The sequence below is a fragment of the Suillus fuscotomentosus genome (assembly GCF_016647785.1).
Source record: "Suillus fuscotomentosus strain FC203 chromosome Unknown F5891scaffold_37, whole genome shotgun sequence".
NCBI classification, from domain to species: Eukaryota; Fungi; Basidiomycota; class Agaricomycetes; order Boletales; family Suillaceae; genus Suillus; species Suillus fuscotomentosus.
Genome location: NW_024539549.1, coordinates 425,836 through 452,383, shown reverse-complemented (window position 1 = coordinate 452,383; position 26,548 = coordinate 425,836). Strand labels below are relative to the sequence as shown.

General features: G+C 47.6%; 12 protein-coding genes across 12 annotated transcripts; 8 read left to right on the top strand and 4 right to left on the bottom strand.

The window, feature by feature from the left end:
* Window positions 1–1,182: 1,182 nt before the first annotated feature.
* On the bottom strand, window positions 1,183–2,115 carry F5891DRAFT_955109 (uncharacterized protein; the record flags this gene model as incomplete). The annotated part of the gene is made up of 3 exons (XM_041375298.1): window positions 1,183–1,312; window positions 1,363–1,738; window positions 1,794–2,115. The coding sequence occupies 3 exons, from the start codon at window positions 2,113–2,115 to the stop codon at window positions 1,183–1,185; spliced, it is 828 nt and encodes a 275-aa protein (XP_041224346.1).
* Window positions 2,116–6,994: 4,879 nt separating this feature from the next.
* F5891DRAFT_981665 (uncharacterized protein) lies at window positions 6,995–7,473 on the top strand (the record flags this gene model as incomplete). The annotated part of the gene is made up of 3 exons (XM_041377139.1): window positions 6,995–7,066; window positions 7,109–7,319; window positions 7,376–7,473. 3 exons carry the CDS (start codon window positions 6,995–6,997, stop codon window positions 7,471–7,473), a joined length of 381 nt encoding a protein of 126 aa, XP_041224345.1.
* Window positions 7,474–7,780: 307 nt separating this feature from the next.
* On the top strand, window positions 7,781–8,714 carry F5891DRAFT_955018 (uncharacterized protein; the record flags this gene model as incomplete). Its single annotated transcript, XM_041375294.1, has 3 exons — window positions 7,781–8,105; window positions 8,159–8,534; window positions 8,585–8,714. The coding sequence occupies 3 exons, from the start codon at window positions 7,781–7,783 to the stop codon at window positions 8,712–8,714; spliced, it is 831 nt and encodes a 276-aa protein (XP_041224344.1).
* A 365-nt stretch (window positions 8,715–9,079) lies between these two features.
* Window positions 9,080–11,633, top strand: F5891DRAFT_1042300 (armadillo-type protein). The gene is made up of 9 exons (XM_041362099.1): window positions 9,080–9,453; window positions 9,509–9,687; window positions 9,708–9,827; window positions 9,879–10,204; window positions 10,261–10,396; window positions 10,449–10,526; window positions 10,577–10,677; window positions 10,736–11,067; window positions 11,117–11,633. Exons 1-9 carry the CDS (start codon window positions 9,171–9,173, stop codon window positions 11,536–11,538), a joined length of 1,977 nt encoding a protein of 658 aa, XP_041224343.1. The 5' UTR covers window positions 9,080–9,170; the 3' UTR covers window positions 11,539–11,633.
* A 306-nt stretch (window positions 11,634–11,939) lies between these two features.
* Window positions 11,940–13,544, top strand: F5891DRAFT_1147996 (uncharacterized protein). Its single transcript, XM_041365058.1, has 3 exons — window positions 11,940–12,073; window positions 12,125–12,143; window positions 12,204–13,544. Exon 3 carries the CDS (start codon window positions 12,329–12,331, stop codon window positions 13,442–13,444), a length of 1,116 nt encoding a protein of 371 aa, XP_041224342.1. The 5' UTR covers window positions 11,940–12,073; window positions 12,125–12,143; window positions 12,204–12,328; the 3' UTR covers window positions 13,445–13,544.
* A 528-nt stretch (window positions 13,545–14,072) lies between these two features.
* F5891DRAFT_447944 (uncharacterized protein) lies at window positions 14,073–14,963 on the bottom strand. The gene is made up of 4 exons (XM_041371869.1): window positions 14,502–14,963; window positions 14,403–14,445; window positions 14,246–14,343; window positions 14,073–14,191 (listed from the first exon to the last, which is right to left on the bottom strand). Exons 1-4 carry the CDS (start codon window positions 14,674–14,676, stop codon window positions 14,112–14,114), a joined length of 396 nt encoding a protein of 131 aa, XP_041224341.1. The 5' UTR covers window positions 14,677–14,963; the 3' UTR covers window positions 14,073–14,111.
* On the bottom strand, window positions 14,234–14,963 carry F5891DRAFT_1042291 (uncharacterized protein). The gene is made up of 3 exons (XM_041362098.1): window positions 14,675–14,963; window positions 14,502–14,610; window positions 14,234–14,445 (listed from the first exon to the last, which is right to left on the bottom strand). The coding sequence occupies exon 1, from the start codon at window positions 14,892–14,894 to the stop codon at window positions 14,685–14,687; it is 210 nt and encodes a 69-aa protein (XP_041224340.1). The 5' UTR covers window positions 14,895–14,963; the 3' UTR covers window positions 14,234–14,445; window positions 14,502–14,610; window positions 14,675–14,684.
* Window positions 14,964–15,001: 38 nt separating this feature from the next.
* F5891DRAFT_1042290 (uncharacterized protein) lies at window positions 15,002–17,061 on the top strand. Its single transcript, XM_041362097.1, has 2 exons — window positions 15,002–15,600; window positions 15,653–17,061. Exons 1-2 carry the CDS (start codon window positions 15,361–15,363, stop codon window positions 16,937–16,939), a joined length of 1,527 nt encoding a protein of 508 aa, XP_041224339.1. The 5' UTR covers window positions 15,002–15,360; the 3' UTR covers window positions 16,940–17,061.
* A 1,007-nt stretch (window positions 17,062–18,068) lies between these two features.
* F5891DRAFT_1236477 (SDHD, membrane anchor subunit of succinate dehydrogenase) lies at window positions 18,069–18,933 on the bottom strand (the record flags this gene model as incomplete). Its single annotated transcript, XM_041369648.1, has 5 exons — window positions 18,069–18,252; window positions 18,304–18,436; window positions 18,495–18,697; window positions 18,752–18,793; window positions 18,846–18,933. 5 exons carry the CDS (start codon window positions 18,931–18,933, stop codon window positions 18,215–18,217), a joined length of 504 nt encoding a protein of 167 aa, XP_041224338.1. The 3' UTR covers window positions 18,069–18,214.
* Window positions 18,934–19,141: 208 nt separating this feature from the next.
* On the top strand, window positions 19,142–19,801 carry F5891DRAFT_954989 (uncharacterized protein; the record flags this gene model as incomplete). Its single annotated transcript, XM_041375290.1, has 1 exon — window positions 19,142–19,801. One exon carries the CDS (start codon window positions 19,142–19,144, stop codon window positions 19,799–19,801), a length of 660 nt encoding a protein of 219 aa, XP_041224337.1.
* A 226-nt stretch (window positions 19,802–20,027) lies between these two features.
* On the top strand, window positions 20,028–22,757 carry F5891DRAFT_1147987 (uncharacterized protein). Its single transcript, XM_041365057.1, has 11 exons — window positions 20,028–20,265; window positions 20,326–20,450; window positions 20,510–20,645; window positions 20,700–20,800; window positions 20,854–20,978; window positions 21,028–21,095; window positions 21,152–21,261; window positions 21,315–21,604; window positions 21,655–21,806; window positions 21,855–22,296; window positions 22,346–22,757. Exons 1-11 carry the CDS (start codon window positions 20,121–20,123, stop codon window positions 22,644–22,646), a joined length of 1,995 nt encoding a protein of 664 aa, XP_041224336.1. The 5' UTR covers window positions 20,028–20,120; the 3' UTR covers window positions 22,647–22,757.
* Window positions 22,758–23,571: 814 nt separating this feature from the next.
* Window positions 23,572–24,603, top strand: F5891DRAFT_447856 (uncharacterized protein; the record flags this gene model as incomplete). Its single annotated transcript, XM_041371868.1, has 3 exons — window positions 23,572–24,137; window positions 24,188–24,477; window positions 24,532–24,603. Coding segments are annotated over exons 1-3 (838 nt in total), but the record flags the coding sequence as incomplete, so codon positions are not given.
* Window positions 24,604–26,548: the final 1,945 nt, after the last annotated feature.

Here is a 26,548-nt window from a genome sequence, read left to right as displayed (position 1 = left end):
ATAATGCACAGGTGTTAAAGGCAGTTCTTCTGTGGTAATGAATTGATGGACACGGATTCGGCCATTTCGGAGTCGCACAATTCATCGAGCGATCTCTCAAGCAAAGGGATGCTCATCAAATTGCTGGTTCGTTTGACTGTCATGTGTTGCTGGTGTCGAGCTAAATAATCACTGCAGGGCTGGTAGTCACAGCGTTCGTGCTATGAAATACACTTGAGAGTTGGACTATATGATCATTGTTAATGTTCGCTACCACGAGCAAGGCAGTGTGGTTCATCACAAGATCCGATGCTGTTTGTCTGATGTTCTATACCTCAGCACGTTGTATCACTTGACCATATCAATGCCAGCCGCCATCTCATATAACACCGGTATCCATTTACATTGATTGTCGCGATGCTAAACATTCCTCGATGGTGTACTCATCATGAGTTGGGAGAAAGGTATTTAAAGAATTGAAGCGCGCATCGGTCTGGTACAACGGACTGAACAAATTGCGTATGAAATTGATTGTTACACTATTAGCCTGCTAAACATCTCGAATTTGCTGGTCCTGCTGGGCTTTTTGCTCATTCTACCGGAAGCCTTTGCCCTCTCTGCCATTAGACTTGCTCGTGGGTTTCTTGGGAAACCGAGACGACCACTCCTTGACTATGATTTCTTCGACTAGTGATAGTCGGTATTGTGAAAAGTCACATCCCGCAGCAAGTGGAGCTATACTCGTTCAAGTTATGTATGGCTCTATTCATCCTGTTGTAGCTATTTCTTGATTTCCTATCTTCTTCCGGTCACTCCAGGTAATCATAAAAGTGGATGAAGAAGAACAAACGACAGTCTGATATGGGTGTCGAACTGCCAAGTGAGACACGAACCAAAGAAAAACATTATCAGCGAGCCAGTTGGTGATCGGGGTATCTGTGGGCTGCACTGGAATGAGCAAATAGCTTCTGACGACATCATAACGACCTTATAATATATAATAGGGTTTCTCTTAGCACCTCACAGGAATGGAACAATTGACTTATCGAGGCACTTGCGGAGGGCAGGATAACAACTTCATATTTACAATCGTTTTAAAAAAGAGTGGGCTAGTCACGTTCACTTTCGTAATCAAATGCAGAGATGTGAAATGAATCATGAAGGTGCAAGCGAACATGGACGTCATAGCAATGGTGCCAGGCTCTAGTCATAGAAAACCAGCGCCCTAAGCTCAATAGACTGCCTCAGCGGCGCTCCCTGTGGTGCCGAGGGATCCTTGAACCCAGTATGTGGGGTAAACCTAGCAATGTTATCACCCTGAGCCGAATCGTAGCTGTGGCCGAGGTAAGCGCATCATTACAGAGCAAAACATGATGAGCGAACCATTTGATCAAGACTACTTCGTCCGGTTTCATACCTCTTTGGTACTTCCACCTATGTGCCGGGTTGAATTTGACCCCATAAGTTTCGCCTTCACGATCCGGATAGATCAATGCGATAGGAACGAGATCTTTCTTTGCGTCGACAGTCCTGTAATCGCACAGCGCCAATGGATGGTCGACTGCAGGGTGAGAGATCGGTCGCCAGAGGTTTATAATCTGGAAACGTTTTTTGACAAGCTTCTCCGCTTCGCCGACAGGTAAATGACGATGAACACGAGCAGTGGCCGACTCAGGAGTTTGGTCTACATGAACCTGATCAACAGGTTGACGCTTTGTTTCGTCCGTTTCTACATCTCCAGGGCGATGGCGTCTGACAGCTAAGATCCAATAAAAGTCAGGTATTAGAGTATGATGCGCTCGTTTCACACGTACTGTGGTCAAAAAGGACGACTTTGCTCGCACCCGTGATGTCCTCGAGAAGTTCGATGCTCTCTGGATAGTATTCTCCTCTAATATCTTCGTCATTGATAAAGGCGCTGTGTTTGGAGGGCTTCGTGACGTATTGAAAGCCTGCAGTATCCAAGGTGTAGTCACTTTCTTTGCCCCTGACGTTCTCAATCTCGACGGTATGCTCCTCGTTCTTCCAATTACGTGCACGCTGGCCTGTCGCTGGATCAGCATTTATCGTAGTGAATGGGCGGGACCCGTCAGAGGGCGGAGTGAAGTATGCTAGTTCTGCAGAGACTGTAGACATTGTTAGCCAGAAAAATGGGATTGCTTTCCCCCCTTTTATGTTTCTATTCCACGATGACGTGCCAGGCTGACAAACGCAAGCATTGCGATGGATAGGGGAAGACCGGTCGATCATTTGATAACTCGTCGTGAAGACTCTGGAACGTGACTAGACCTCCGAGTCGGTGTCTGCGCTCACTTTGGCTTGCGTGACGGGCGACTCGATTCCACAGGGACGATGGGGGTTTTTGCCGCAGCTCTCCCAGACTCCATAGGGCATTTGCTCGTAGTAGCCTTTATCGACTCAGATGACTGGCGGCGATGCCCCGAGTCGTCGTCTGACCACTGTCGACTGTCGCTCACTTCGTTTCCGCTTGAAGCCGAAAACTGACCACTCTATCTGGAATTTGTTTTGTCATGAGGACGATTTAGAAAGCGCAGAGCCATCGAATTTGGACTTGAATCAGTTCAACATTCGACTAGAGAGTCTTGCGACGAGAACGAGGGATTAGGAGGAGCGCAACACTCCGGCGCTTGAGCTCGACGGTGTTCGCTGAAAACGTAAATTCGGCAATTCGAGTGCACCCAGCTGAAAGCACGTGTTTTCAGCGTGGCTTCATCATTCAATTGGACAACTCCGTCATTAATGCAAATGGGCAGTACATATCATCATGAGCCTGAGGAATCCTCATATAATAATTTGCCAGGCAGCCTCGTATCATTAGGCAACTTCATCATCAAGGACAACTTCGTCATTAGCCTGGGGCCCTCCATGCACGTGACGTCCGACGTTCTGCGGGACAACCTCCAAGTTCTCCATGACCCTGTGACTGCTGCGCAGACAAAAACGACGAGACTCGTCTTGATACTAATCATTCTTGCCTGATAGTACGTGGTACCTACGACCTTGATGCACTTGGTTAAAATATCGTGGTCACCTGCTGGCACAGCTTCTTTTAAAATTCTAGTCTTCATCTGACAATCACAACGACATCAAGTTATCAAGTTAATCCATGGCATACCCGTGCGACCTGCTACTCCCTTGGAGATAAGGAACAATGTTGACGAAACTACTATCAAGGTGTCAACGCTCTTCCAAATTCCTCTTCCTCGCCAATCGTGTCCGTGACTCCGTGTCCCTTGCACCTCATCCAACACTCGCAGAATTACTGTCAAGCTCCAACGCTACTTTTTGATGGAACGTCCCACGCAAGAAGCAATATTAATTAATCCTCTTTATATTTGTCACCCCTTCTTACGTTTACCATATCGCGCGCTTCAGTATGACCTTGGGCTTTGGCTACATACCAGGTGGTAACACGTCTGTCATGAATCACGATTGGTGTGACGTCTCGTTGACCTCATCACACACACACAGCTAGTCTTCGAGGTCCGCATTGAACGACAGATTCAAGATCGTAAGAAAATATCAGCGCAGTGCGTTCCATCTTCGTACGGCCTTCCAATACTGATCATCGACAGCAATGACCGCTTGTTTCGACAGTCTCTCGAACTCGAGCTTAGTGGACCGGGAGCAAGACTAGGCATTCTCAGATGTCCAAACATCCACATTGCTCGAGCAGTACCAAAATTTGTCCAACAATTGTACTGATTGACTCCGAACTAGGTACTACACCATCAACCATGATGCCAAATCGAAAGCAGAAACATGACTCACTGTTTTGATGTGCCGCTCGGGCTGTGAGCTCAGTTGCTAGCTTACTTGCATAGAGAGATTCCTTGACCCTAAGGCGTGCAGGTCAGTCATATGGTTGAATCCTGGTAGCACAGCGGCCTGCTCATACTCACGGCCACAGGCTGACAAGTAGTGCCCGGACAGCAATCCGCTTTTGTACTATAGCAAGGGAACGGAAGGTTGGTACAAGTAATGGCACTGACAGACATAGATGCTGTCAAAGTAACAACAATGGCGAAGAAGGAGAAATGCATTTTGAGGAATTTCGAATGTGTGTGAGGATGAGGGACACTATAGGACGACGACCAGCTTTTATATCCTGCATGTACTTATGGGCATGATTTCGATCGATCCGGAAGAATTGTTATTGCCGTCAGGTGGCAGATTTTCTAGTAGAACCTGCAGGAGCGGGTTCAATTGATTATCAGGATCATTGCGTCACAACCTGCCAGCAAGCATCGACAATTCTCTTCGTCACCATTAAACACTCGTTCGAACCCTCGATCTCTCATCTGGATCTCTCACTTACCGCTCGATTACTGAAGTTCGCAGCGACGAAGTTGATGCTCATCGATACATCAGATATGTACTCGGTCGATATCTGATGTCATTTTTCTCACTTACTCATTACTCCCTTACCTGCACAATGCAATATGCACCATCGGCCGCATTCAACTCAATTAAGTTACTGGCTGACTATATGCTACTGATGTAACTCAGACCGTTTTGCCCGTTGCCGCATTAAGTAATCTATGCAACATTCCCCACTCATCACGGACTTCAAAGCTTCACAACTCGCCCGTGTATTGATCAATTGACAATACAGCCTCACTCAATTCCATTCCATTATTTTTTAACGAGTGAATGTGGGGAACAAATAAAATGACATATTGGACTCCAGGTATGTTGTTCGGCGCTCGTTATTGCGGAGTTTCAACAATGGGAGCGTGGGGATGCTACTGGTTTCCAGATTTCAGACTCCAGTACCTACAATTATCAATGCATCATACGTCATGGCACGTCTACAACGTCGACCAGTATAGAAATGAGATTAGCGAGCTGGCGTGGTGGGGCAGGGCATCTGGTGAGTGTCAGCATGCTGGATGAGGGTACCATTATACTGATTGAAGGAAGGGGTGTATTGCATCATAATCTGTGTTTGGAGGAGGCCGCGCATGTTCATGAAGCATGGGCACTTGCTCGAACACATCCGGCACTCCTGGGTATGTGTTCTTAATAACTCTTAATATTAATGTTGATGTTTCACGAATCTGACGTGTGCCGAGCGCACTGTAAATCCGGCAAGTGTGACATTTGTGTGATGCATGAACTAACAATTATTATCTAGTGGGGCTATGTCGTAAAATTCTATGCAGTAAGAATACAAGTACTAGTGTTGTCCGACGCGAACCGCTCATGCTTAGGAAATCAAGGTGAACGTCCAGGCCATTTGCGAGCATCGAGCGATTTTTTGAGGTGTTGTGGTGACTGTGCGTTTTCTTGCTGGTCCATGTTGGGCCATCAGTGTTTGCGATGTCGAGCACTCGTATTTCGTTGATCTCATCCAGTCGTTTCGGCAGCTCTCTCCCATGTCAAATTCCGTCAGACTCATGGTACTCAATACCGCATGCCGAGTGCGACATAAAATGGCAAATTAAACGGTCAAATAAAATCGCTATTGAGTAGAGCTAATGATCCCTCCCTCTCGAACTCAAGCTTAGTGGACGATGAGCAAGACTAGGCACGGTCGATCATCTTCAGATATTTTCAAACAGTACAAAAATTTGTCCAAATACAACTGTACTGATTGATTTCAAACTAGGTATTGATCAACCATGATACCGATGCGAGAGCAGAAATATAACTCACTGTCGCGATGTGGCTTCTGGCTCAATTGCCAACCGCCCTGCAGAGCTTGACTCCTTTTTTCTAAAGCGCGCAGGTGAGTCATGCGGTTGAATCCTGGTTGCGCAGTGACCTGCTCATACTCACGTTAGGATTACAAAGATAGCCTGGACAACAATCTGGGTTATTGCTGCAAGGAGCTGACTGTCTGCCACATGATGATGCAATGACAGACATAGATGTTGTCAAAGCAATAACAACGGCGAGAAGGAGAAATGCATTTTCTGTTTGAGGTAATGTGTAATCTTCTGAGAGAAATCTCGAATGATATGTCTGAGGATGGGGAATACTATAGGACGACGACCAGCTTTTATAGCCTGCGTGTACCTATGGGCACGCCGATTCTAATCAATTCGGCAGGATTGTTACTGCTGTCAAATGGCAGAAATCACGGTACACCCTGCAGGGGCGTGTTCAATTGATTAGGCCTTGGATCATTGTATCGCAACCTGCCGGCAGGCATCGACAATTCTCTTCGTCACCACAGAATGCTCGCAGGCTCAAACCCCAAGTCTCTCAGACCGATCTCTCACTCGTCGATCAATCACTTGAACCTGCAGTGACCCTGCGCAGCGACAAAGTTGAGAAGTTGATACTCATTCTCGTCGATATTTCCAATATGTACTTTGTCGATATATCATATTCCATGTCATTTACTCGATGCTCCTACATGTAGTACCTGCAGTAATTCCCCTATATAGTAATCTACTGGTGACTTTGCAATTGATGAATCTTTTCTTTCGGAAATTGATCCCCATCCTTACCTGTGACGTTGGTTTGCCAAAGACCTCCGCGGGGAAGTGTCTCCTTCAGCTGGGAGGTTGAAACGTTGACCCCTCGGAAAGTTTTGCCGAGCTTGTAGTCATTGCTTGCGGCTTTCTTTCCCGGCTTCACCGGTTGTTTCTATAGAGGTAACTTATGTTGCCTGTTTTCAGCGCTAATGGTCGACATCATCAATAACAATTTGTGCTATAGGTGCCATAAGTATCCTGGAGCAACTTCAACGTGGCCAAGAGTGTTTTGGGCTACGGAATCAAGAATTCTCGCTCCAGCAGAGATTGCTGGAAAGGTAACGTGGCACTCTACGACTTTGGACTATCGCAGTTCCGCGGCGTCATGCTTGTGAGATATCTTCATCCACATTAACGATTAGCGGACCAGGATATCTAGAATTGATAACTTGATATGTGAGCCAAACGGCTTCCCCGGTCCTTGGAAACATATATAAGTACGATATAACTTACTCGTGATACCAAGAACATTTTCATTCCGCCTTTCATCCAGCACCAACGGACTAACCATGGCCTCTGACACTACCGGCACTCTCAACTACATGCTTGCTCCGCCTGACGGCTCTCGGCCTTACCATAACGTCAACGCAGATAACGCCACCGGAAAGCCAATCCGCAACTAGGGAGAGGACCCGTACGATATGCAAATTGAGGACGTGCGCGGGAAGGAGGAGCTTTACAAGCTTGACAGTGCTGGATTTCAGTATGGGCGAGAAGCGGCAAAGCACACCAGCTTCTTGAATAATGATGAGGTTGAGCGCGAATACTACCCTGAGAGCATCGACCTCATCAGGAGGGTCACGGGAGCATCCAGCATTGTCATCTTCGATCACAGTACGTCGACCAGCATCAATTTGAAACATGTTCGTGTCATGCGTATCCCAGAGCAGTTTCAACGCAGTGGTCAACGATGTTTTGGGCTACAAAACTGATCATTCTCGCCCCATTGGAGAATGCTGGTGTTGAGACTCTGGTGGGAGAGACATAGTAATCGTAAGGGGCTCTACGACTTTGGATATCCCGCAGTTCGGTGTATGATGATAATTCTCGCCCCAGTGGAGATGACTGATGAGAGAGTTAGTAATCAAGGTAAGAGGCTCTACGACTTTGGATTATCGCTCATACCGAAGTTCGGTGGCGTCATACTTTTCCATCCACATTAACGATCAGCGGACCAGGAGAATTGATATATGATATGTCAGCCAAACGGCTTCCCCGGCCCTTGGGGTACATAAACAAGATATGACTTACTGGTGATACCAAGGACGCTTCCATTCAGTACTAACGGACTAACCATGACTTCTGACGCCATCACCACCCTCAATTATTTCGTCGCTCCATCTGACGGTTCTCGTCCTTACACTGATATCAGCGGAAATAACGCTGCAGGAAAGCTGATCCACAACTGGGGCGAGGACTCGCATGATATGCAAGTTGAGGACGTGCGCGGGAAGGAGGAACTTTACAAGCTTGACAATGCCGGATTTCAGTATGGGAGAGAAGCGCCGAAGCATACCAGCTTTTTGAACGACGATGAGATTGAGCGCGAATACTACCCTGAGAGCATCGACCTCATCAAGAGGGTAACAGGAGCGACCAAGGTTGTCATCTTCGATCACAGTACGTTGACCACCAATTTTGAACGACGTCTTTATTCCTAATTCATGTCACAGCTATTCGTCGCCGTCGCCCAGGCGAGTCAGATGATAACCCACAGAAACGTCAGCCAGTCTCCCGGGCTCATGTGGACCAAACGCCTGCGGCGTCCATTGCTCGTGTTCACAGGCATCTCCCACCAGCAGAAGCTCCTTCCCTCCTTCGCAGACGCTTCCAAATCATAAACCTTTGGCGTCCTATATCACATGCAGCTGTAGATTGGCCACTTGCACTATGCGACTTCCGGAGTGTCGATTTCGAGAAAGACTTGATGCCTGTCGCTCTCATATACCCTGACCGCGAGGGTGAGACATTTGGGGTCAGATACAACCCTAACCACCAGTGGAAATACTTGAAGGCAATGACCCCAGAAGAGTTTGTTCTTATCAAATGGTGAGCGAAGTCACTCGGGGGTGATTATTGTCGTGCTAAAAGGGTCTCAGCGCTGACTCGATACAAGATGGGAGTGTCGCGAGGCTAACTCCTCATACTGCCTTCCAAGACCCAAACACTCCAGAGGGAGCGCCGCTTCGAGAATCCATCGAGGTGAGAACTCTGGTATTCTATGATTAGAACACGTTTTTTGGAGTGGCGTTACGAATTACCAAGGAAGTCGTACCGCATTTTGTTGCTGTATGTATATGTATTAGTTATACTTCATTGATTTTGCTGTTGGAAATTTTGTGCGATCCTCGACGATTCCTCGTGGACGTATCGTGACTACCATGTCACTATCCATACATTCATCACAATCGTCGTCACCGTGTACTCGATGAGCCAGGGCATCTCAGCATACAGAACAGAAACACATAGGATCTTTATCATCGTGATGAAGAGGTATTGGGCCATCAGGGCTTCAGTAGTTTCAATTTTAGGCAAGTTGAGGTGACTAGCGAAAAGCGCGTACATCAATTTCGGCGCTACAAGTAGTCACGTGGGCAAGATCAATGCCCAAAAACTTTCGAAGATTTGAAGTCTAAGACAAGTTGATAGAGCTTCACTGCTCAGCGTTCAGTCCCTACCTCTCCAATGCCTGGCCTGCAAAGCGTATCAAAGAAACGACCAGCGGTCTCACAGGGTGGCCCAAAATCCAAGAAACACCAATCCGAAAATCCTTCCTTGACGAAACTCGAGGAAAGAAAAGTTCAGAAACGGAGTAGACCTGTCACACAACCAATAATACCAGCAAGCGGGTTGTCTGATGACGACGAAGATGACGACGAAGATAATTTTGAGGAAGAAGAACCTGAAGACCAGGAGATAGTCCCAGATGAGATGATTGTGGATGGTGCTTCCATCAGAGACCCCAACGGTATGTCGATGGTTACAGGGACCGAACTGCAAACGATTCATAACGTTCTGAATAGCTGCAAGAGAATCACATAAAGTCCAACGTGTACTACAGGAACAGCGTCGAGCTGCTAAACCACATTCCCAGTTACTCGCAGATGCAAAGCGCGTTTGGTCATTAGCTCGGCAAAAAAGCATACCCTCCGCGGAACGACAGAAGCATGTGAAAGAACTGATGAAAGTGACCCAAGGAAAAGTCAAGGATATCGTTCTAAGCACGACGCAAGCAGGATTATCCAGACTGTTGTGAAATATGGTGGGCAAAAGGAGAGGGACCAGGTCGCGATGGAGCTCAAAGGTCATTACAAGTCATTAGCTCAAAGCAAGTATTCGAAGGTTTGTCTGGTCTATCTTCGCTACCGAGCCTTTTTTTGACGGCGGTAGTAGTTCTTAGTGACCAAGTTGATCAGGCTGTGTCCAGCACATCGTGCATCTATCTTGCTCGAATTCCAGTCCAACGTACTCCGTCTATTGTTGCACCGGGAGGCATCTGCGGTCCTTGCCGACTCTTTCGAGCTTTATGCAAATGCATATGAGCGTTCAATTCTTCTTCGCGACTTCTACGGCAAGGAAGTCGCATTGTTCTCTCAAACACAAGGTTCTGAACCCGAGAAGGCGAACGCTAGAAAAGGCTTTCCTGGGGTTCTTGAAGGCCTTGAGGGCGAGCGAAGGAAACGCGTACTGGCAGCACTGAAAGAAAATCTAACTACGATGTAAGCATCTGAAATTGACCGTTGTGTAATCCCCCAATCGATGATGCTATTGACAGTTTTAACAATTCTGATAAAGGCGCCATAACCCATGCAATCGTTCACAGGGCGCTTTTGGAATACTTGGCTGCTATCAACGACACCGAAGATGAGTCAGAACGAGAAAAACTTCGCAAGGAGATATTCGAAAGGGGAGTACCGCCCTCAATGATGTATCATTCATTAATATTATATCTGCAGTTGCCAGGATGTCCTTGCCGAGATGGTCCATACAAAAGACGGCAGCAGGGTCGTGAGAGACTTCATTGCCTATGGGACAGCCAAGGTACATTCACATGTTTGCTCAAGTGACGAATATTGATGTTTGTCGTACAGGACCGAAAACAAATTATCAAAGTCATTAAACCTCATGTTGAGCGTATGTGTACAGATGACGAGGCTCAGCTCGTCCTCTTCACTGCCCTAGATGTGATCGAGTTTGTTTTTTAAGTTTATTGACTCGGTGTTGAAGAATCCTGACACACTTGCCTACAGTGATACAAAGTTGACGGCCAAATCCCTTGTTTCAGATATCACCACCCACGCCCCCACACTCATCAACACCCCACAAGGTCGACGTGCTCTTTTCTACTTGCTTGTCCCTCGATCACGGCGGCATTTCACACCTGCCCAAATAGCGATAATTGCTGATACAGACCTTATACGCAGCAAAACCAGCAAGAAAAGTGCAGTTGTTCGCGAAGGTGAAATACGGGCAGCAGCAAGTGAGGGATTGCTTAAGTTCGTCGAGGACAACGGCGCGGAAGCTGCGCGAGATACCGGTGGAAGTTTGGTAGTACTGGAAATTATGCTCTACGCTGACGGCGGTGGGTGCATTTCACTTGATGTTTATCAATTTTAACATTTGTTTCCTAGACAAATCTTCGGCTATGCAATCCCTCCTTCAACCATTAGCATCGATATACCCTTCAGAGGATGCCTCAAAGCCTCATCCAATTGACCTCCCGCACACATCACGAATGTATAAATCCCTTTTCCAAGGCGGGCATTTCTCGCATGCTAGCAAATCAGTCGTTCGGTCATCGTCGTTCTCCCCGTCTGCATTCGCCTCTGAGTTCATGTCCATTGTTGGTCAGGATTTGACAGTAAGCATGGCTGGCGGAGAAGGTGCCTTTATTATTGCAGAATTTTTGCAGCGGATAAAGGAAGAGGGAAGCGCTGATGAAAAACAGACCGTCAAGGGCTGGTTTGGTGGGGATGTTGTCGAGAGACTAAAAAAGAGCGAGACCAAAGGGAGAAATGTCCTACTGGATAAGATCAATGCATTGTTATTATAATGCTCATTCTACAGACCTAGTCACAGTGAACCTCGGGCCAGATTGATAGATGCATTTTTATTATCAAGGTTGACTTGCTCTGATTCGCATTAAAAGTGATACCTCTCAGCCTCTCTTCGTATGTCGATTGGTCGATGCAGAAAGCTTTATCCATGTGAGCGATTTCGCAATTGACGAGGGGGAAGCTGCGTCGGACTTGAACTAAAAACTTTGTTTAGAGTCTCGTGCCAAAGATGCTCGTCAGTTGTGTCAGTAAAAAAGAGGAGACTTTTTTGATTTCAACATATGCGAAGATAAGTTAGTTGCCCACGAAAGCTCTATCTTGCACGACTGCAATTGGCACTACTGTACTAGGAGAATGTACTGTTGTTGGCGTAACCGTGTTTGTGTCTACTTGGATTCTTAGTTCTGCTGATTAGCATCACACCACCGGCCACCAAGAGTTCTCTGGTCAGACCTAAAAAATTAAAGCTTTAGGGCCCACAGGCTGCGGCGTGTATGTGCCATCGAGTCTGGTCAAGACAATCATTGTATGGTTCGTGGCAGTGTTACATGTCCTACTGGTTGAGAATTTTCACAGGGTCAGAGCACAACGGACCAGGCTTGTAAGCTATACAAGACAGTAAACGTATAAACAAAGTTTAAACCCGTGCCTTGTTGGCCAGCACCCTGCGACCTAGAAGGAACAATAAACGCTGCCATGGACAGGTCAGACCATCTGGTCCCAGCGCGCGGTTCCACATACGATGCGTCTACCGTACACTGCTGCCGGTGAGGCTGTACATAATTTATGATACAAGCATTAAAAGCAGGGCTCCTTCAAACCAGCTTCGCATCCTACTTGCCTGTCATGGAACCTATTATCCTTTTTCCGTTTACCGACCTTCCAGTTGAGCTGGCCTTCATGATCCTCGAATATGCCGCACGACCGACTTTTGACCAGGCTGACCTATATGACGCTAGAAGTCCATATTCATCTGCGCTTGCACTCTGTCGTGTCTCCAAAATTGTCAGGCGCATCGTGCTTCCCGAACTCCTGCACACCATATTACTGCCGGACTTTCGGCATGTGGAAAAGTTTGTGCATGCTCTACGTATGCAGAAAGTGTACAAGGAGAAAGGAAGCGACCTTCATTTTGAGTACGCACCTCGTGTACACAAAATGTGGATTGTATCTCATGGTGGGAATCCCGCATCAGCTCACCTGCCCCATGCACCCCGGGCCCATGCACTAAAACCGTCTAGATCGCCGCTTGACATCAGCCTCCTAGCTCCGATACTACTCGCTGCACCGTCCCTTGCCCTTGGCTGGACAAGTCTGGACATTCTCGTAGAATGTCTGGAACATGTATGGAAGTCCCATGCAGCCACACATGTCGACAACGAGCATCCCCCGCTTCCCTGGAAAACACAAACCTTAACGTTATCGTGTACGCCCCCCACCACTGGCCCACAGTGGGAGCGTCTCACAGACACTCCCCAGGGATCTACTTTCCTTGGTTCAATTTCTCATCTCTCAGCCAACCCATACGTATGCGACTACAAGTCTCACACAGCAGACTTAGATCGGGACTACCGCCTGCCCCTATGGATGGGAATCACTCCATGGGCTATTTTCAAGAGCCTTCAAACCGTCTTCCTGTCGTATCCGCGTATCGCATCCTCCGTCGATCCATTTGCGTTGATCTTCACGGGAATCGACTCATACGTGGAACTGCTGACGTTGTCTGCATCCCTGCTGAGGGACCACTGCGACTGCATTCCAAAGGAAATCAAGGGGTTTGCAAAGATTGGTCCTGGGGAGGAGTGCATTCAATCAGATGATGTTCGTTTAAAAGTGTCTGATTCTCGGATATGCTGGTATACTCGTGATGGGTGGGAAAAAGTTTGGGCGTGCATGTTGTGAAGCTGGCTAGGAGTGTTATGATATGGCTGATATTCACATAGAATAATTATATAGTATAATAGTATATTACTGTACATGCTGGCATGTACACTTTCGAGTTTCGACACCTAATTCTAATTCATTCATCATGTACATAATGATTCTTGGACGAATCCTCTCCCGCTACTTTGTAGCAACTCTCAGATCTCATGCATCATGGTCCATGCATGATGCATGATGCTCGGGTTTCAGAAGAACCGGTTCAATTATTTGCTTTGTTTGTCATCTATAAGTGTCATACCCAGCTGATGACGGTCATGGGTCTGGTACGATCGAGCTTCCATTGTTCTAAATTTTGACGACAGCAGCAAGTAACTTAATCTCGTCAGTACCGTAGTATACACCAGGCTGGCCGCTCTCGGTCACAAACCTATTTTCCTCCGACACTGTAGGTAATGCAGAACTCAACGTGTCGGTCATTAAAGATGATTTACATACCACGTCCGACACGTGTTTCTCTCGTGAGTTGCTTGGCGATACACGTGTGTATGGCAAGTCAGACCATCATGCTCTACCACTTCCAAGGCTTCTATTCCTCAGAACCTCCCTAGTAAGGTAAGGGTAAGTGCTTCCATTGGCCTCCGAACACTCTGTGCGAGTCGCGATTGTTCGAAAACTTGATTGACCTTCAGTCATAATGCATGCGCAGAAGTTTCGGCTGCGAGAAATAGAACAGACGACGAGTAAACGTAGTGCAAAGTATCCTGACTTTCATTTGAACTAGAGTCAGCTGACTGAACTTCTACGAACCAGTCCATTCACAGTAATCGTTGCAGACATGCTGCACCTCGAATATGGCAGTGACTGCGGCAACTTCTATGTTTCCTTCACCCAAAATATCCTGTCCGTCGCTGATTGAGCTGATTTACACGATAGGATGTCAACGAGCGCCAGAGCTGGAGATCAAGAATATGCATACGGGTTCGTCAGTATTTGAAGGTCAGTCAGTAGTGAAGTGCTTGCTGAGGTCAGTGAATTTCATGAGCACAAGAATGTGATCAGGTAGAAAGGTGCGTACCTTGATAGTCAGATATAGATGCTAAACCACCGGTCTTCACTGGCACGTATTGAACATGTTGAGGCACAGGAGGTGTGCACACTTCGGCCTGAGTGCGGTCTGGCCATGCCTGTTTATAATGGTGAGAACGCTCGAACACCTCCGAAGTTCGAATGCCACACGAGGGGACGTACATTTAGCCTGTTACGACGCCGCCATAATGATTATGCGAAACGCGATAGCTGATATGCTTTGAAGAATCGCACATGTGAAGCGACCCGTCATCAATGTCGGAACTTCTGATTGCTGTGAGGTGAAGTTATCGAGATAGCTAGCTATGCAGACGCCGACGAAGCTCAGGCATGCTTCAGCGTTATTGACGCTGTTATGGTATCGCTTGTAGAAAACAATCATGACGAGAACATATAAAGTTGGTTCTATTCGTGACTCCGCGGTGGTATCGTGCGGCAAGTTGCGGCCTAAAGAAAAAAGCACTCACCGCTACTTATTTGTTATCATGCCTCGAGACAAGCTGCCCCCAGTCAGGAGTTATTCTTTGCCGCCTGCGATGAAATGCAGTAGCAATGTCTCCCAAGAGCGTCCTTACTAGTATCAATACAGACCCGGAATCAGCGGATCACATCAAGATGCAATGCCTTATCGCCCGGTCAGTCATAGTCTCCCCTATACTAGCTGCGGCAGACCCTGGTTTATCATGAGGTAAGTCATGGTAACCGAGCTTGAGAAATTTTCCATTCCGTTCGGCTCGACGGCGTTCTCAACGTCACCATCCTATTTAATATCCAAGCTGGATGGAGCTAGTCTCCAATTCTGTTGAAGCTCTGCAGAATTTTGCACTTTCCAAATTTTGCGGTTTACCATGCATCAGTCTCTGCTCATTGACGAGATTCTTTCTCTCATCATTCGGTTCGTCGCTGCCGACGGCCAAGAGGACCCGAAGCGCTTGGAAAATACGAGCGGCCTTGCTAAGCTAGCTCGTACATGTCGCTGTTTCATGGAATGTGCTCTTGACACCCTCTGGCGAACTCAGCATTCGCTAAATCCTCTCATCATGTGTTTGCCAAGAGGCATTTGGGAGATTCATTCCAGCAATGTACTTGTGAGTCTCATATCACTGCGTGCATGCAATTTCATAGTTACAGTACCTATAGTATCTCACAAGACCACCTACTGAATCTGAGTGGGCACGATTCGACGTATATTCACGCCGTGTGAAGAGTTTCTCATACCCAAAGCAAACAAAAATGATCGGACTACACGAGGACGCTCTTCCACTCCTTTTTTCTGAACGCTCTCCACAGTCTCTATTCCCGTCACTTTCCTCGCTCGACTTCTCCATCCTGTCGTGCAATTCCTCCAGCTTAATCCGAGACTTTCTTTCCCCGAAACTGACAAACCTCGCCTTCACTCTCCCTCGAAAGATATGCCCTCAGGACATTTGCGGGATATTAGAAGACCTTCCTCGGAAGGCTACCCGACTCGAAAACCTTGCAATTTCATCGTTCTTTCCAGTGACGTCATTTGAATTGAACATTCCGACCCATGGGCTACCAGACTTACGTCGGTTGGTCGTCTCCAGTTCTATTCGTATATCTGCACAGAGCGTGTTGAATATTGCATCACTTCGTTATGTTCAAGAGCTTGCCTTGAATCTCCATTCTGATTTCGACGCCAACGTGCTACGCGATAGGGCAAATCATAGTACCTTCCCCGCTCTCCGGCGTGTCAACCTCGTGGCATATGACCTTCCCCAGTGTACATCTATCGTGTCGCTTATATCCTCACCACAACTAGAAGACGTTACCGTCACCTACAACGTCCAAGCACGATCTTCCGTCATCACTTCATTCTTGAGTGCCATCGGCACGTCCGTTCGATCAATTTCTCTTCGACACAATATGCAAACTCACACAATTGCCGACCCTCCTTTTGTTTTCTATCCATCCACATTTGCACCGCTGTTCGCTTGCCACAATCTCCGCACCATCCAAGCATACAATCTTGGTACGCTCAATTTAGATGATGACTTCATCATTTCGGCAGCTAAAGCCTGGAGCAAACTCGAGGACATCCGACTCTGCAGTTTACCTTGGTCTTCCATAATCCCCAACATCAGTCTGAACGCCTTGACGGCGTTGACTCGATACTGTCCAAAGCTCACCCGTGTGCACCTGTCCTTGGATGCAAGAGAAATACCTGAGCTACCCGTCGACGGTCTCAATACGACGGGTGCTCAGTTCCTGGGGGTGCTCAATGTCCGGGATTCGGCTATTGGCCACACCGAATCTGTCGCGCAGTTTTTGCGAGCGATCATACCGAATATGAGGACTTTGTATGTTGAAGCACACCCAGAACTGAGGGATAAATGGATGGAAGTCAAGGCCTACTATGACCGACTGTCCATGTCAGTAGTGCCTGTACTTAGAAATGGGTCATAGACAGTCGCCCTTAGAACTAGTCATGGATTATTTTGGTAGAGTTTGTTATTTGTAAATTGGGGCAGTGAGGTATTACTTAGACCTAGGTTTTCTTTGTAACATATATATGGAGTAAAGTATTACACATTTGTCGATTGCCCCGAAGTTTGTCACTTCGCACTGAACGCGTACTGGCTTCGTCGACACACTAGCTCCCAAAGTTCTACGTAGAAGGAAAACTAAAAACAGTACCACACCTCTCTGGAAGTTCTAAAAAACCCACAATGTTGTTGGTTTGGTACAGAAACCACTCCAAAGGTAATGACAGGCCCGTTTATAATGTCATCCTACAGTTCTTGGCATTTGCAATGCTCATAGGTTGAACAAAATGCGTGAGGCAAGGACACTGCACAGCCAACCGAGCGCTTCTTTGACTCAGCTGTATTATGGAGTTATATCGAAGTTAAATCACAGGCTTTACCCGATAAGAAGCGCGTTATACGATGACCAAGAAATCCGATCAGAAGCTCGCTGCTCACCTTTCCAATAGATAAAATTTGGAGCGCTTGTATAGCGTAAGGGACATCAAAATTAAATCACTGGTAGGAACTTTATAGAACGTCAACGAACCATAAATGATGCCACTTCTCGAGCATACCGTGCGTCAATTCCGGGGAATGAAGTCAACATTCAGACCGCATCATCGAAAATGCCGATGATAAGAGCAAATCATACACCATCGACTCCAAAATTGGCTGTGCAAAATGTGGCAGCGTATGGTGGATCACTGTCGAGTCAAGTCACATATAGCTTGGGATCTGCGACGTTGGCTCGCGTGCCGGTGGATTGCAGAAATTTGACTGCCTTGCGCTTGGAGCCGGGATTTCTGAACGCATGAGCGAGCATCTTTTGAGGTCGAGTTCATACAATTCTTGCTCAATGACGTCCAGATATTCCAGGAAGTGGGCAACAAAAAGGTGACAGGTTGAATTTGCAAGGAGAGCTTCCAGACACGACCGAGCGTTGATGGTAGTTATGGGGGCGCTGCGGGGATGTGTATCGCGGAGGTGGATTAATGCTGGGCGTCTCTCTCTTGTTTCATGGAGCTTCTGATAACCACTTTTGGTCTCACGACTCAAGCGCGGCGAGCTTGACGATTTGAATTTGCGTCATCTGCGTAGTTTGAACTGGTCACCAGTTAAATATTGGCAGTATTTACTATTCTCAGTCTTTTTGTATTCTTTATTGTCTTCTAAACACTCTGGTAGTATGTCGTAGCGCGGAGTCCACATGATCTTATGCTGTCCAGACCTTCGCAATCAACTCCGTCAAACCTTTATGAAATAAGTTAGGTGAGGAAATATGACAAGCAGCATGGATCGCACCAATGTCATTCGTGTTGAACTGATAGACGCCAACGAGCACACCGACCGTGGCCGATCTCAGTGTCCAGGTCAGGATAGGGCCAAGGACAGGGAATTTGCGTTTGTGCACATAGTCCACAACCATTGAGTCAAACTAGCATGAAAAATTCACGTTTATATTCTGAGGCATACCACCTCTAGCGGTCACGTACCCCAATGTGAGAGTGCATCACCAAGCTAAGACCGAGCAATCCGTCGAAGACGGGGTAGGATGAACCAGAGGTCACAAAGGCGGCTGCGGTCATGGGCACGAGGGAGGCAGCAAGAAGACGCTCGAATGCCCAGTGATATGAGCCATGCGTTCTTGATGGAGGGGGGAACTCCGTAGGGTCGTTGACCGTGCCCTTCAAGATAGCTGTGAAGCATATGAGTGAGTTTTCCTGATGTCAAATAGAGTCCCAGAACGTACGTCCGCCTGGTACATACTGCGTAGTCGAGCTTGCCGCTCTCACTTTCAAATACAGGTAAGCTTGATCCACGCATGATGAATGAGAAGGTTCTACCTTGCAATGCGAATCGTAGGGAATTACGTCCAGTGGCAGAAGTAAAGGTTCTGGGCAACGTTGAACGAAGGATCACGGACGAAGCCATCGTCGCTGAAGAAAGTAGTGCGAGAAAAGTCGTAGACACCGTGCGTAATGCGGGGCGCGGATGAGCGTTGGAAACTTGGGATAGAGCCGCTAACCAATCACATGCTTCCGGTTATATCCGGGTTTGATAGCGAATCGAGACTGTGTTTCCTAGTACTCAAGTACTCATGCTTCGGGAACTTTTGCGATTGCTCAAGCCGGATATTGATATGCGGTCAAGCTTCTTGATTCCCATTCCTCATTGTTTCAACATCGAAGAGCTACCATCTGCAGCGTCTCAGCGTTCTCAAATCCAGGAGTTGATTCGATGTAGCAATCAGCCGTTAGCTGAACTCAAACAAACACTTGACCCGCTATCGAGACACCTATTGAATGGCCTGGCGTACACCGTTGGTTCTGCACTAGGGTCTGAGCCGCCAACACGAGAGGAATGCCTTACAGCATTCAGCATACCCAACAAAGTGGGTCTTACGGCTGGTGCTCGTGCATGGTCAAAGCATTCGCACCGCTCGCAAGGGAAGACATCAGGAGCAAAGGATTCACCAGTCAAGAGAAACAACAAAGGGCAGATAAAAACAGACACGGGGTGGTGGGGCACCCCTTCCGGCTCAGTTTCCTCCATCAATGAACGTGCGCTGATATTATTTGAACGAGTGGTGGACAATTCGACTTGGAGGAATCTCCATTGGCTACCGCATCAGGTCCTAGTATATGAAGCACGTGTAGCAGAAGGATATGGAATGCGCTGGTCCCAGGATCGTAGTGTCTTAGAGAGCGGCGGGGAAGTTGCTGAACTCCTTTCGTGGACATTCCGAGGATTTGTGGAGCCAATGATTGAAAATGGTCACGAAGCAGGATGGAAACACTAGATTTTAGATACCCAGCAGTAATTTTCCACTACTTGAACTTGAATAATTGCTTAATACACGATAGCTGGTCCTGAAAGCCTAAAAAAACTTTTGTAAGTTGAGGGGTTAAAAGGTTAACTTAAAGAACCTTGCGAGGACAAGTGGCGTGACACTCTTGAACGCGTGACCACCGACGCGTGACCAATAAATATCGTTGTCACGCATGAGGCCGCCTTTTCGGCGCTGCCTTGCCTTTGATTTCTTGCAGTCGTCAGCAGAGCACGGGTCAACTTTTTCGGAGCCATTTTCGAGGAAATCTTACTTTCCTGCCTCCCGTAGAATGTCAAGCTCTTTTATGAACGGCGCTCGCAATACGTCATCTCGATCTACTCATGCACAAGCCATCTTGGGTCCCGAGTTTTGTGAGAGGTTGTCTGAGACGAAAGTTCTACTGGTTGGAGCAGGAGGAATAGGATGCGAACTTTGTAAGTCTTTGAAGGATATATTTTTATATTGCATTCCGTGATTATGATATAATGTGACAGTGAAGAATACCGTCTTGACTGGCTTCGGCCACATAACCCTCCTTGACCTAGATACCATAGACCTTTCGAACCTGAATAGGCAATTTCTTTTCAAAAAGAAAGATATCAAACATAGCAAAGCCATGGTAAGCCACTCAGTTGACAGATCTCGTTCCGGGGTAACATCATAGCATCGTCCCGCAAGGTAGCAGCCCAAACTGCTGGCGCCTTCAACCCCAACGTCAACATTCAGCCCATTCATGCAAACATAAAAGAAGCACAGTTTGACATTGAATGGTTCAAACGTTTCGACATCGTTCTGAACGCACTAGACAATCTCGGTAATGATACTCGACGATTTAAATTCAACGTAGTTTGACGGAATTGCATTCCAGATGCACGGAGACATGTTAATAAGATGTGCATGGCTGCTGGTGTTCCTCTAGTCGAATCCGGTACTGCCGGATACCTTGGCCAAGTACAGCCTTTACTCAAGGTATTGGTTCTCTTGGTCGATACAGCTGTGTTGTTGAAGGATTTCTTGTCCAGGATCGCACAGAATGTTTTGACTGTGTGCCGAAGCCTACACCGACAACTTTCCCGGTGTGCACGATCCGGTCTACACCGTCTCAACCTATTCACTGTATTGTCTGGGCGAAGAGCTACCTACTACCGTAAGTTTATTCACGTGTTTTATGAGAAGATACTGTACTGTGATATCAGGCAACTATTTGGTGAGGACGAAGACGGGACAGGCGAACTCGATGAAGCGGAGAAACAAGGAGAAAACGGTAGATTTGATTATCCCGAAGGTCTGTACGTATTGCTAAGGGAATGTTTCACACAGCCGAAGAAATTGCCGCTCTGCGCAGAGAGGCGCTCGCGTATAAAGCAGTTCGAAGTGCACTCCGCTCCGCACAGACGACGGAGGATGTGGCTCAACGTGTCTTCAAAAAGGTCTTACTTTACACCATATTCAAATTCTACTTTGAGGTATTGATTCCCTGCAGGTTTTCCACTCAGATATCCTCAATCTGTTATCAATGTCTGACATGTGGCGCGCACGTGCGGCACCAACGCCTCTTGATTTCAATGCTATCCAGGAAGGGACATTTTCCATACAACGACCTTCAAATCCGAGTACTACCAGCGGGAGTGCACAGACCACCCATTTCCAGCCAGCGAACGGTCACGTGAACGGAAAGACTCCTTCGACATCTAGTTTGTCGAACGGAGTTTCGGGACTAAGGGATCAACGGGCGCTCAGTTTACACGACACCTTGGAGCTTTTCATATCAAGGTAGGTATAGGTGTCATGCAATCAATTAGATTTCTCAATGAGAATTGCAGTACAAATCGACTTGCCGAGCGACTTCGCAAAGGTGAAGATACAATTTCCTTCGACAAAGATGATGACGACACACTCGATTTCGTTACCGCTGCTGCAAATCTTCGTTCTGCAGCATATTATATCGATCGCAAGACACGTTGGGAAATCAAAGGTCTGTTTCCACGTCGCTGATTCTCTCATACCACTCATCTCTCCTTAGAAATGGCAGGAAATATCATTCCCGCAATTGCGACCACCAATGCCATCATTTCCGGGCTTATAGTTTTACAAGCAATCCATCTCCTTCGCAAATCATACGCGCAACTGCGCAATGTCCACGTTCAGTTCAAGCCAACCAATCCTCTTAGCACAAGTACTATGTGCCCGCCGAATCCTAAATGCGGCGTCTGCCGAGACACCTACACCACAGTTTTGTGCGACCCTGCTCGTGTAACATTAAGTGAACTTGTACATGGCGTACTCGGCGATAATGAAAGGGAGGTCAGTGTCTACGAAGACAAGCGCATCCTCAGTGACCCCGACTGGGATGACAATCTTGAACGGACACTGGAGAGTTTGAATGTTGGAAGAGGCAAGTTCTTGACAATCGTGGATGAGGATGAGGAGTGGGGCACGATTGTAGTTGCATTGAGCATACTGCCGTAAGTGACATGGATTTTCTGTGGAGTCCTTGATTAATGTGCACTGCAGACCTAATCATCCTTCTGATGGCCCAGCGTTTATACTTCCATCACCACTACCATCGCCTCCTCGCCTAGAGAAGCAGCAGTCAACACCCCCTCCCGCGCCATCTCGCAAACGGTCCGCCCCTGATGACGAAATTGTGGAAGTCGGGCCAATTGCCAAACGCGCGAAGATAGATACAAATGGCGCAGCATCATCACCGAATATTGCGAGTCCCAACAAGAGAAGGAGGTTAGAGGAGGACGGGTTGCTGATGTTGAGCAGCAAGGATGACAAAATAGAGGACGACGTAATTGAAATTGATTGAGACCCTTTCTTGCCCCATCTTTCCGTCTCGCTTATATTATTGAATGTTCTAAGTGCTTCAGTACTGCAGATATCGAGTGAGCATGATATTACTCAGGTGCGACGTTGCCGACGGGCGGTATAGCAGCTCGAATGATCATCGGTCACTGTCAACTACGGTGGGACATGAAGTGATGATCTCCAGCTGCTTTCGACTTTTCTCCTTTGCTGAGGTTCACGCCAACTTAGCTACACGATTAATTATGAAGAACATGTCATGTGTGTATATGACGCTTTCAAATACCACTTTACATAATAAACTGTGCAGTATCAGCATGTACGCGATTATCGATACACCATTTGGCATTTGTTACGCGGACGTTGCGCGGACGGTAAATATCATTTCTTTCAGCTTGAAGCGCTTGAAATACTGTTTGCATTTTAATCTATTCTTGACCAGTATCCTTATTCTTGGCAACGGTCATCAACTGGCGAGCTGCAGGTGCCTCCGTCCTGCAGGAATGAACACGATCGAATCATTTCCTTCGAATATGATCTCTACTGTTTTTTTTATTCGGAACAATTGCGAATCCTGAAGTTTGGATGTATCGTGGCAGAACCTTGGCCCGGGTGGTGCCTTTGCCTAGACAAAGTGTATCGTGCGCTCGATATTGTGTATTGCGCACTGGATGCCCCATTCATCAAAGTAGGTCATACAGATACGTTATTACGCTACGACGAATGAAGTTATTTCTGTCTTGCAGTCACATGGACGCGTACGAGGGCCCCGTGTTGGGTTGGCTTTCTAAGTCGAGCCGGTGAGATTGGTAAGTACGCTCCCGAAAGTGACTGATGCTTAGAGCAGAACTGTCATTCATCAAGAACCCTCTCGGCAGAATCAAGGCGACGAAACACTTCACAGAAATGCGACAACACGTGCCAACAGAACGCAGACAAGTACATAGTGCAATCACTGATTCACGCGTACTCTCCCGCGACTTAGACTGAATTGTTCATCACACCATTCCTGTCCCCTGATGCTGCAGTCACTACAACCACCATCGGATCCGTTACCTGCTTTACGGGGCTGGCACCCAGGAGAACAAGCCATTCAGGCAATCATCCATCTCCCCGAGCGCGTTGCAATCACAGCGATCGTGGATAGGTTGCCCGAGCAGCATCGCATCTTCCACACAAGCCGACTACATTTCTTGCCCGTCACTACTCTAGACCAGCAAGGGAGACCATGGGCATCTATTCTTTTCTCACATGATGGGATGCCAGGTTTTATCTCATCTCCTACCAACGCTTTGCTCACGGTCAAAGCGCGTCTATGGCCTGGAGATCCAATCATTCAGAACCTCTCCCAATTTCATGATCGAAAACTACTTTTTTCCGGGATCGGGCTCGAGGTTTCGACTAGGAGGAGGAACAAGTTCTCTGGCTATATATCCAATGTCTCATTGAGAGGTCTGGATGTAGATCTTACTTCCGTCATCACTCAAGCCCTGGGGTGAGCTGCCGCGGCTTCTTTGTGCTGTAGCTCTGTCTCACGAACTATAGGTTGTGTCCGAAATACATCAATATCAGGTCGATTATGCCATTTCACCGGACATCGCCACGCCTCATCTATGAGCGGTTTAACCTAGAGGATAGGGAGCGCCTGCCTGATGACGTCATTGCATTCATTCATGCAGCTGATACCGCTTTCTTGTCCACATCCTACGTGGCCGCCCAGGAGGATGAAAACACTTATCTTTCTCGAGTTGGTGTCAATCATAGAGGGGGTCGCCCCGGATTCGTTCGAGTCAGACCTTCCGATGGGAAAACTCTCGTGCTTCCGAATTATGCTGGTGAGAAGAACGATAAATCGTAGCGAGTCTTTAATATTTATATATAATACACAGGGAATCGCATGATGAACTCGCTTGGTGATATACACATCACGCCAGTTGCTGGAATCGTTTTTTTTTTTTTTTTTTTTTTTTTTTTTTCCAATTTCTGTCCTATTGAGAGTTATACTCTATGGAGGACAGTTCTATCTAGTCTATGGGACCCCCAGTGTCCCTGCGCATCTCTGAGTTCGCGAATGCCCTAGTGTGAGGCGTGCCTCCACTAGTCCGCCGTTCCCGCCGGCCGTTTTAGACGCGCAACCCGGCGAAGATGAGATGACTGTATGTAGCTAATGCTAATGTTTTTCTAGCGTATGGATGAACGGAAACGCGTACTCGGCCGCCGAAGCGGGCAGGTACAGGAGTCTAGGTTGGGTGCGTAGTTAAAGTTTGTGTATGGTCCCCATGTCTTGGCCGAAGGGATGTTCTGTCACAAGCTGAGTTGTTCCAACGATGATCGGGAGGACTCCGTGTAGGCGAGTTATTGGGTATATGGGTTGGGTTGGGTATATGGGTTGGGGAGAAGTATGGTGAGATGGTTGTTGTACAGTGGGGTATTTGATGTTGATGGGCATTTATATGGTGTCTGGCGTGATGAACAGAGGCGGGTTGCTGCAAGGGTGCGTCAGCTAGCAGGGGTATGTGGAAGTGGGATGTCACCTAGTATCGCTTTCAATCTTCCTGTCGCGTTGATGTATTTTACAATATGAGGGGTGGCGGATGTATCTGTTAGGAGGAAGGATAGGGAGGAGGCTTTGCGCCCTACTTCTGCCCGGAGGGAGTGGCGTTCGCGTGCATAGAACGGACAATCGAGGATTAGGTGATGTACGGTTTCTTCGATGTTTGGGCAGTGAGGGCAATGAGGGCTGTTAGTTTTATTAATGCGGTGAAGATGTTTGTTTAAAGGAGCGTGGCCGGTGCGTAGGAATATATACATGCTTGTGAGGCGTTTGGGAAAGGAGATGGATAGTTTTATAAATGAGCGTTGTAGAATGAGTGGGTCGATTTGGTTGAGTCTGAAGAATCGCGGGGAGTTACGCCAGGAGTGGCTCCATCGTTTGGCTGTGGACTTATGCTGAGCTTGCTGTACGGCCGATATGCTTAAGGGGAGGGCTTTCTTGCGTAGGATTTTGGGTAAGCGATTATTGGGGCTGTTGTTCTCGCGGCTGGTTGCGGCCAGTTTGGCATGCTTATCCACTTCTTCATTGCCATGGACTCCCGAGTGACCCGGAACCCAACGTAGTGTTACGTCAAAGTCGTCGTACTCGCGTGCTATCTTGTGCATTCTGCTGCGGAAGAGATCTGCCAGATATGATCCAGGTCGCGGGTAGAAGCTCTCACCTGCTAGAATTGAGGCTTGGTTGTCGACTGAGATGGAGGCTGGAAAGGTCGGGTCTCGTTCTGTAGCTAGAAGGTGCGCGGCTAATAGTAGTCCTACTTCTTCAGCTTCGAATACGGTATGTTCGTCCTCTTTTCCTAGGTAGTAGCGGAGGGTTCTAGGGATCTGCCCTGCACGAAAAAGAACTGCCGCTGCACCTATTTGACCGTTATGGCCCGAGCCATCGCTATATATCTGTATGAGGTCAGTGAGTTGTTCGTGTTCTTCTATAGCCTCCTTCTTGCTATCTGCGACGTGTGTTTTCCAGCGATTCGTGTTGGAAGGGGGGCGTCGTGCCGGGGTTAGAGTCTCTATGGTATCTGGCGAGATATTGAAGCGGGAGGTGAGTCGGTGGAGGGAGGTGCGATGGGCTGATACGTAGCGTTTAGCTGCTTTGCGGATTGGGATGTGGAGGGGATGGGTGTTTGGTAGGGCGGCTATTCGAAGGGCGGCGCGATGACACGTGTTCTGTAGGAGGAGCGGGATGGGAAGTAGGTTTGCGTGGGCTTCCATTATATCTGTTGCGGTGGTTTTCATAGCCCCAGTGATCGCCATTGCTGCTAGGCGCTGGACCGTTGATAGGCGTTTCGCTACGCCTATGGAGCCTCGTTGGAGGTCGTTTGTGCCTTCGCGATAGACGGGGGAGAACCATAG

Bases quoted from the DNA above. Each gene is read 5' to 3' on its own strand.
- F5891DRAFT_1042300 (XM_041362099.1), top strand. From the start codon at position 9,171: ATGCCTGGCCTGCAAAGCGTATCAAAGAAACGACCAGCGGTCTCACAG. The intron at 10,397-10,448 runs GTACCGCCCTCA...TGCAGTTGCCAG, and splicing joins AGGAGATATTCGAAAGGGGA to GATGTCCTTGCCGAGATGGT. The intron at 10,678-10,735 runs GTTTGTTTTTTA...ACTTGCCTACAG, and splicing joins ACTGCCCTAGATGTGATCGA to TGATACAAAGTTGACGGCCA.
- F5891DRAFT_1147996 (XM_041365058.1), top strand. From the start codon at position 12,329: ATGATACAAGCATTAAAAGCAGGGCTCCTTCAAACCAGCTTCGCATCC.
- F5891DRAFT_447944 (XM_041371869.1), bottom strand. From the start codon at position 14,676: ATGTACGTCCCCTCGTGTGGCATTCGAACTTCGGAGGTGTTCGAGCGT. The intron at 14,446-14,501 runs GTACGCACCTTT...CACTGACCTCAG, and splicing joins ATCTATATCTGACTATCAAG to CAAGCACTTCACTACTGACT. The intron at 14,192-14,245 runs GTGAATGGACTG...TTCAAATGAAAG, and splicing joins GCATGTCTGCAACGATTACT to TCAGGATACTTTGCACTACG.
- F5891DRAFT_1042291 (XM_041362098.1), bottom strand. From the start codon at position 14,894: ATGATTGTTTTCTACAAGCGATACCATAACAGCGTCAATAACGCTGAA.
- F5891DRAFT_1042290 (XM_041362097.1), top strand. From the start codon at position 15,361: ATGCATCAGTCTCTGCTCATTGACGAGATTCTTTCTCTCATCATTCGG. The intron at 15,601-15,652 runs GTGAGTCTCATA...CAGTACCTATAG, and splicing joins TTCATTCCAGCAATGTACTT to TATCTCACAAGACCACCTAC.
- F5891DRAFT_1147987 (XM_041365057.1), top strand. From the start codon at position 20,121: ATGTCAAGCTCTTTTATGAACGGCGCTCGCAATACGTCATCTCGATCT. The intron at 20,646-20,699 runs GTAATGATACTC...ATTGCATTCCAG, and splicing joins GAACGCACTAGACAATCTCG to ATGCACGGAGACATGTTAAT. The intron at 20,979-21,027 runs GTAAGTTTATTC...CTGTGATATCAG, and splicing joins GCGAAGAGCTACCTACTACC to GCAACTATTTGGTGAGGACG.